The sequence below is a fragment of the Balearica regulorum genome, chromosome 20, assembly GCF_011004875.1.
Source record: "Balearica regulorum gibbericeps isolate bBalReg1 chromosome 20, bBalReg1.pri, whole genome shotgun sequence".
Lineage (NCBI taxonomy): Eukaryota > Metazoa > Chordata > Aves > Gruiformes > Gruidae > Balearica > Balearica regulorum.
In genome coordinates this window covers 12,077,965-12,086,542 of record NC_046203.1, presented here as the reverse complement: position 1 = coordinate 12,086,542, position 8,578 = coordinate 12,077,965, and the positions used below count along the sequence as shown (strand labels likewise).

The 8,578-nt window shown below is 55.4% G+C and overlaps 1 protein-coding gene across 1 annotated transcript; it reads right to left on the bottom strand.

The window, feature by feature from the left end:
* Positions 1–613: 613 nt before the first annotated feature.
* LOC104634551 (ectonucleoside triphosphate diphosphohydrolase 8) lies at positions 614–8,349 on the bottom strand. The gene is made up of 9 exons (XM_010301103.2): positions 8,227–8,349; positions 7,245–7,362; positions 6,567–6,717; positions 5,353–5,512; positions 4,273–4,506; positions 2,969–3,241; positions 1,865–1,975; positions 1,040–1,177; positions 614–796 (listed from the first exon to the last, which is right to left on the bottom strand). Exons 1-9 carry the CDS (start codon positions 8,347–8,349, stop codon positions 614–616), a joined length of 1,491 nt encoding a protein of 496 aa, XP_010299405.2.
* Between the last annotated feature and the right edge of the window lie 229 nt (positions 8,350–8,578).

The window sequence follows — 8,578 nt, the reverse complement described above, 5'->3', positions numbered from 1 at the left end:
GCTTCTGGCTTTGGATGCTCAATTTGCCTTCTGTCTCCAAGACCATCAGTTAAGCCCAAATGATACAACATCAGGAGAGCCAGCTGGGGTACTGCAGAGCCTTGCATGCCCTCGCACTGGCTGACCTGGCAGGGACCTGCATGGCTGTTGGTGACCATGGTCAGACCCAGCATCGCATGAAGCACCCTGTCACCAAGTATCTGCGGCCATGCACTAACAGTCTGGCACTCAGGGAGCTCTTCCACAGCCAGGTTGGCTCTCCACGGCCCCACATGCCAACCGGTGAGATGGAGGCCTGATCTGTAATAGGCATAGTGGTGTAAGGAGGCAGCTAGGCATGTCTGGGGTTTCTGTGGTGTGTAGGCTGATCCCAGCAGGTCTCCACAGGAGTGGAGCTCCTCTGGAAACCTCACATGGTGCCTATCTGCATGTTGGGGAGAGTCTCGTGGGAGGCCAGCCCTTGGTTCTTCAGTGCTGTAGAGGTTAACGTGCTCAGCATCGTTGAACCAGTCTCAGGCTGCCAGTGCTGCTGGCAGAAGTGCAGGGGACAGCAGTCCAGACAGCCCTCCATCCCCAATGTGCTCCTGCTGTGCTCCGAAATGCAGCCAGGCTCCTACACCCACAAGAGCACGAGCAGGGCAGCAAGTCCCAAGGAAAGGGTGAGGATGATGAAGGCGACAGCCACAGCCCACAGGGAAGGAACGTGCCCCTTCAGCCGTGCCGGAGCCTCTGCCGGGATCATGTTGGTGAGGTTCAGCATGTACCCCAGCGTCCAGCCAACGTCGGCACTCCCCGCCTGCCCAAGGAGAGAGGGGACAATGAGTCAGCCCTGCAGGAAAGCCCCACCAACGACGCAGGGCCACCTACTCCTGCTCGACTCAAACCAGGTGCAGTGGCTGGCCCCCACCCAGTGCCATGTGGGGATGGGGGGCAGGCAGGGCTTTCTGCACCATGGCCCTCATGGCAGCCCGGCATGGGAAGCTGGCTCTTCTCCCAGCGCTGCCTCTACTCCTGCCCACAGGCTGGGTTTGCTGCCTACCTTCATCTGGAAGAAGATGTTGTTCCAGCTGGTCTCGTTGAACTTGTAGGCGTCGAGGAGGAGTGTGAGGATGTAGTTGGCGTTGGCGCAGTACTTAGGCAGTCGCTCAGGATTCTCTTCAGGGTAGCTTGAAGACAGCTGAGGTGGGGACATGTTTGGAGAAGAAGGGAAGTTACTTGCAGGCAATTTCCATGCAGGGACAATGTTCTGATGACTGCTGCATGAGGGGCAATGGCTCCACAGCCACCAGCATTCAGAAAAAGACTCCTGGACCAGGCAGGTATTTTAGACCTGTCCACACAGGTCTGTCCTGTAGGTATTTTAGACCTGTCCTCCTCCTTTGAGAAGGATTTACTGTCTATGTGGAAACAGAGAGACATATTGGAGTTACTCCTGCCCCAGATTCTCCCACCTCAGCCTTCCCGTGCAAGGGGCTCCTGCTCTCTGTCCCATGGTGGTCCTACCACTCCTCTTGGCCTTATCCATCCCCATTTGACTCCTCCCCAGAGTGGTGCCAGCAGCTGGCTCCCCTCTCGCCATCCTCCAGGGCTCCATCCCCACCTCCATCCCCAGCTCCTGTGCTGGTGAGGAGATTTTGCTGCCTTCACCTGCCCTGGTTGCCCCCTTCCCAATGTTGCATGAGCAACAAGGGTCGGTGCAGGACTGTCCTGGTTCCGTCGCAGAGCTCAGGGATGGCTCCACTGTGTAGGGCATGGTTCAGCAAACAGAGAGCCTTGCCCTGGGGGGGTTCCTGCTCCTCTTCCCCCACCCCAGGACCCCTTTGCTTGTGAAACTTCCCCACAGCTTCCCATCATGGGAACATACATCTTCCCAGCTTCTTGTGCAGAAATGCTTGATGTTCTCCCTGACAGTGGCCAGCGACTGCCCCTCGGTCAGGTTGAGAAACTTGAAGTTATAGTAGAAGGCAGAGAAGGCCTGAAAGGCAAGAGGCAGAAATGCTGTTGAGTTACAGTGGGGAACCCCCCAGGCAGCTGCCCCCATCTCCCTGGAAGCCAGAGGTGGGCTTTGTCCTTCACTGCGTTTGTCCCACCCCTGCATAGTCCCAGGGCATCGCTGTCCCATGTCCCAGCAGAGATGATGGGCTGGGGGTGCAGGTGCTGCAGCAGCCCATGGAGCCCATGGAGCACAGGCAGAGCCTTATGGGAGGGCTGCTGGCCAAGCTTTTCTTTCTAATTGAAAACTTGGTTTTCAGCTAAGCACCTGTTTTATTAACACGGTCCCATTTGGAGAGTTGTCTGTGTGGTTTCAGCTGAGATACAGTTAATTTTCTTGCTAGCAGCTGGTATAGTGCTGTGTTTTGGGTAATGTTGATAATACACTAATATTGTAGTTGTTGCCCAGCAGTCAAGGACTTGTCAGCTTCTCACGCTGCCCTGCCAATGAGAAGCAGGGGGGGACCAAGAAGCCAGGAGGGAACACAGCCAGGACAGCTGACTCAAACTGACATTCCATACCATATGACGTCATGCTCCATATAGAATTGAGGGGTGAGCTGGGAGACGGTGCAGCTCAGGAACTAACTGAGTGTCGACTCTGGTGTGGTGTGCATCACTTGTTTTGCTATTACTATTGTTATTATTGCTATTGTTATTATTATCTTCCTTTTCTGCCCTATTAAACTGTCTTTATCTCAACGCACGAGTTTTAACTTTTTCTTTTCAATTCTCTCCCACAACCCACTGTGGGGGGAGGAGTGAGCGAACAGATGTGTGTTTGTTTTAGCTGCCGGCGGGGTTAAACCACGCCACCACTGGAAAACCAGACAATCCTGGTGTGCCCTGGGGCAGTGGTAATTTGGGTGCTTCTTTTCCCTGTTCTGCTGCGGGGAGGTGACAGTGTCACGCAGGGACGCCACAGCACCCGGGGACACGCTCTGCCGAGGAGGTGGGAGAACAGGATTTGCCTTACAATGAACTGCCCGCGGACGGGGGGCTGGTAGACGCCATCGAAGGTGCAGTCCTGGCTCTGGCCACATGCCGAGAAGTTGAACAGCTTCCTGACAGCAGTCAGGCACCCGCTGGCATCGCCCCTGCCCTGCAGGGTCACGTTCTTGTTGTCGAGGGTCAGGCGTGGGTCACTCTGGTTCGTGCAGGGGCTGGTGCGGAAGGAAGACAGCAAGACGGTTTCATTGTAGTCTTTCGGGTAGCAAGGGTGATCGACGTGCATGCTGGAGGATGACTCCTGGGAACAGCAAAACGGCAGGCTGCAGCCTCCTCCAAACCCTCTTGGCAGGCACACTGGGCTGCAGGGCTCACCCAGCGCTCTCCCCAAAGCCACAGGCGCTGGCATCTCCCACCTCCTCACCAGGGAAAGACCCTCCTGCTGCTTAACCCTGGTCTTTTTGGCCGTCTGCAGTCCCAGTCTGAGCTCAACGCTACTTCTCTCTCTGCTTTGTCTCATTCCCTCTCCCGTGGAGGCAGCCCAATTTCAGGGGCCTAGCACGCCTCTCCCCTGGCCAGCAGAACCACAGTCTGGGGCACATGAAGCCCTCTCCATCCCAGCTCCAGCTGTGTCTCTAGCTCCAGCCCCAGACAGGGACACCACCTGGGACCCTCCTGGCTGTGCAGCATGAGCAAACCCTTCTGGCTCGCCAAGGCTGCTCCTCTTGATAAGGTGCAACTCCATGAAGACCTTCTTCCCCTCTCACCTTCCAAAAAATGGCCTGAGAAAGAGCTCTGGTTCACTTTGCTCAGGTCTGTGCCATCACAGAGTAGTTGAGGTTTGGGGAGCTATAGGGGTACCTGTGCCAACCCCCTCCTTAAAGCATGACCAACTAGATCAGGTTGCTCAGACTCTTGTCCTGTCAAGTTTTGACTATCTCCAGGGATGATGACTCCACAGCATTTCTGGGCCCTATTCCGATATTTGACCACTCTTTTTGGAAAAAAGTTTTCTCCTGCATTTGGTCAGAAACTCGCATGTTCCACACATTGCCTCTTGCCCTGTCACTTTGCACCTCTGGTCCTGCCTTTTCTGTGCCCTGTACAAGGCAGCTGTTTACAGCCAGAGTATTTCTCCTGAGCCACCACTTCTGACACTTCCCATGCTCCTCTCCATGTCTGCCTACCCATGCTCCAGGGAGCCTGTACCCGCTCTCAGTCCCCGCTGATGCCCCTCCGGAAGAGCATTGCCTGTTCTTAATTTATGCATTAACAACTCTGTGGTTGGTATCATGAGAGCAGAGTCCAATTACCCCCCAGTTCCCCTCTCACCGCAATTAATTCCTTTGCCAGTCGCTTCAGCATCTCGTTCTGCCCGTAGCAGAGGTAGCTGTGTGTGTAGATGTTGTAGTTAAACCCGTACAGCATGAACTCAGATGCTTCATTCCAGTTTGTCACTGAACCTTCAGGCATAAAGCTGATTTGAGTGGATGCTCCTCCAAGATCCAGCGCCCCAAAAATGTTGGCTGCCTCTGGATGAACCCACGTGTGTGTTTTGGGGGAGTACTGCCAAGGCAGACAGGAGAGGAAGAGGAGTAGTACATGGCTGGGCTTACTCACCCTGAGCAAAATTCTCATCCCATTGAAGTCAACAGGGTTTTGTTACTAAAGTAAATGGTTATTCAACTAAATTATTTCTGTATGTGAGACCCCGCTGCCTTCCCTGCCCAACCAGCCTGGCCATTTATCAGAGCCTGAAAAAACAGAGATTGAACAGCCTGATGGTCGAGATGTGCCAACGTGCTGCGGGCTCACGTGGCTCTGAGCCACAGGTCCCCAGACCGAAGTGCTGGTGGGGAGCTGGCTCGGATGGGCTGCCCTTGCTGAAGAGCAGGCTGCAGAGGTGCTAGTGCAAGGGGAAGGATGGAAATCCTCCAACAGCCTGCACAGGAGCCTGATGGAGCCGGCACCGCTCTGAGCTGTGGCAGTGCTGGGATAGAGGGTGGCAGGAAAGAGGTTTGGTTTGGGCTTCCTTCAGACTGGCACATGGGACTAAAACTGGGGCCTCGCAGCCCCAAACGGAGATGGACCTTCCCAGGGCAGCGAGACAAAGCCCAGCAGGAGCAAACGGTCCCCACTGGGCTGCACGGCCGACCTCACTGTCCCCAAGAGACCCTGCGTCCATATTGTGCCGAGATGTGCCCTTAGCTCCTAACAGGGACACCCCCATTCCTGATTTCTCCCTCCTCTTTCACTGTAGGCAAGCCAGAGGATAACTGGCTGCTCCCCCTAGGTCATTCCGTTAAGTCAAAGCCATTAACCCAGACCTTTCCTTCTGTGCTAAACAAGCTTAAGAAAAATCAGAAAAACTGTATTAGCAAAGAAGGAATAGGTGTTTCACCCTTCTCCCACCTTCATGAAGGAGTCCAGCAGGTAGTTGATGGTGATCCAGCCGTAAGCCCCCTCCTCCTCTCCTGTAAGGATTCGAGCCCCTTTGAAAGCCACGGGGTACTGTCGCATGGTTTTAGCAACTGTGGCCAAGATGTGGTCTGCGGCTGAGCTGTTCTGTTCCCTAAGAAGGACTCAAAGCTCAGGACACATACCCAGCTACACCAATACTACAGACGAAACACAAGGAAACACTCTGGTTTTTTTCCCTGTTTCACATACTCCATTTTTTTGCAACAAGCAGTTTGTGTGAAATGATGTTTCCTGCTACATAACTTGTCAAAGCTGCTCGTACAGCATAAACCCCAGCTGTCTAGACTTGGCATTGCAAATCTAGGAGCAATATCAATCTCTTCCCTCCAGTGCAGTGATCCCGGTCACACAGAGGTTTGCCAGGCCACCCCTCCCTACCCAAGTATCTTCGTAGTGCTGGAGGCCAGAGGGGATTGTGCTGCAAAACCCAGGTTTGAACATCACCCACTGACTGCACCAAAGCCAGGGCTGGCTGCTGAGCTTGCGTGGGTCTGTGGGAAGGTGCCAGCCTGGTTTCAGATCTCTGAGTGGGGGAAGATGTCTCGGGGCCACTGGCATGTGCTTGCTCTCTGAAGCGAGTAACCTTCAGGCTGCAACCTGGCTCCTTCCCAAGGAAGGGGTCTGATTGCCAGGGCACAGAAGTAATGTTAGATATCTGCAACCATAAAACCAAGAACCATGAAACGAAGGTTGACATTTTAAGAGAGCTAACAGGGACTGGTGAAAGGTAAGGGCAGGTCCCACAACTCTGCCCCGTTCCCAACCAGCACCCATCCATCTGGGCAGATGGCACATCCCCTGGTGGCATCTCATCTCCTTTAGCTTTAAGAGATAATGAGGAGCAAACAAAGAGCTCTGAAAAGCATTTCTTGCTTCAAATGCAGCCCCCTCCTGGGACGTGGGGTCCCAGGATGCCAACAGACACCTCAGAGCAGCCTCTCTGCCCCAGGGCCAGTCGCTCAGGACAGCTCAGCCACCCATGTGTCCCCACTGAGCTGCCTTCTCCCCACTCCCCAGTCACTTGCTTATGGCAGCACGAGAGCCAGGAGCTCCTGGCAGCCTGGCCCAGGCAGGACATGGTGTCCTGGCAGTGGCTGCTTGCAGCTCGGTCACTGCTCCGTCACCCCCACGCCCCACAGCGATACCTCAGAAGCCTCATGCCTGCCGTTGCTCCGAGATAAGCTGGGGCATCCCTCTGTTTTGCAGCAGGAATGACCTTCAGGGCTTTATCCAGGCATTCTCTTAGGGAATCACCAGCTTTCGGGGGATCATTGGCATAGCTCGATATGCCTTGCCCTGGAAGAGAGTCAGGCTGGGACAGGCTGAGGAGAATGGCTGGGGACAGGGATGTGGGAGCAAGAGGACATGGGGCAGCGAGTTCTGTCACCTCTTAGCAACAAAGGGTGCTTTTTCAGGGTCCCCATGTCCCCAAGACCTGACTGACCCATGCTTACATTCCCCTCCTGTGGCTCCCCCACCTCTCCCATGCTTTTGGCAGTGTCCCCAGCCCTATTGACGAGACCTTCCCCAGCCAGGACAGCAGCTTGGGCAGCTGGGGCAGTCCAAGGTGGAGGAGTGAAAATCCAGAGCAACACCAAGGTGCTTCAGTCCCACCAAGCGTATGGACACTACATGGTGCTGAGTGCCCTCCAACCATGGCACAAAGCCAGCATGGGGTCAGGGACCTCCCTGCCTGCAGGCAGCTCTCCCCGCGGTGCCACCAGTGACAGCCCGATGGACAGAGCTGCCCGGCGTGGCCAGGTCGTCCCACCCTCCACAGGAACACGCAGGCAGCACTGAGCCCATGGCACCGGGATACTGACCCTGGACATCACAGGACAAGGTCTGGCTGACCACACCAGTGTCATTCTCCTTGTCTGAATCCCACTCGTAGACAAACAGAGAGGTGTGGGATGAGCCTGCATCAAACACCATCCCATACTGGAAGGAAAAACCAAGACATTGCGCTGTCAGGAGCAGCAGCAGCCTGCCCCTGGCCTCACCATGGCCCTGCCAGGGTCGTGGGGCAAGAGGATGCCCGAAAAGCACCTCTCTGAGGCACAGCTACCTGCGCCATGGCAGAGCAGAGCGGTGACAGTGTGCTTGGTTGTTTCCTCATGCTTTCAAATTTTCTTTCTTGGTTACATACCTTTTGTGTCTACGTTGGCCCCACCTTGGGGCAGCTACTCCAGTGCTCTCTGCTACCCCCGTGGCTGCACCCAGCCTGGGCAGGGACTGGCAGGGCCCACCAGCCCCAGCCAAGGAGCATCCAGCCCTGTGCCACTCCCCCAGGAAGCCCTCCACCTCACCCTGAAACCATTCCAACCCAATTCCAGCAGCCAGGGTGCGATGCCAAGCTGCAGGGGAGTGATGGGAAGGACCTGCAATGCTTGTGCTGTCATGTGAGCAGGTTAGGACAGGCTGGTGGGAGCTGGCAGGGACAAAGGCCATGTGGAGGTGTATCACCCTGCGGTGCAGTGCCCTGGGAGGGCAGAGGGAGCAGGGCAGGGCTTTGCCCTACCCATCTGCCCCAAGGTAATCTCCTCGAAATACTTCAAGTGCATAGCATGGTACCTAGTTGCAGAGGAGGCTTCCCTCCCGGACTTTGGGGTGGTCCAGCTGTATTTCTTCTGCCTGCGTCTTGAGATGGGAAGAAAACACCCACCCAGCTGCTACAAGCCAGTTCCTACCGACCCCCCCCCCCCCCTTTCACTCCTAACCCTGAGGATAAGCCATTGTCTCTGAGCACCTGCCCAAGGTGTCTGGTCTCTGCAGCGGTGTTTGGGAACCCTCTTTTGGGCTCACCTTGACCACAGGTGGCAGGGTGACATCTTCAATCTTCACCAGGCTGAGAACAAGGGCAATGACGGAGAATGCAACCAGCGCCCCAACAATGGCAGTGGTGAAGTGCTTCTTGTTATCAAACATTATGGTGAAGGTTCCTGCAAACCCAAACACAGGAGGAAGGTGGTTGGACACAGCCAGCTGGGAACAGCACTGGTGAGTGAGAACGGCAAGGAGATCAGCTCAGAAATCCTGGTGGATAATCAGATCTTTCCCTGGGAAAAGCAGTATTAGGCTAAAATAGAGAGGGGTGTGGAGGAAAGAGGGGGTGGGTTGCCCAGCAGCCTGGCACAGCTGTGATGGGATCTCAGTG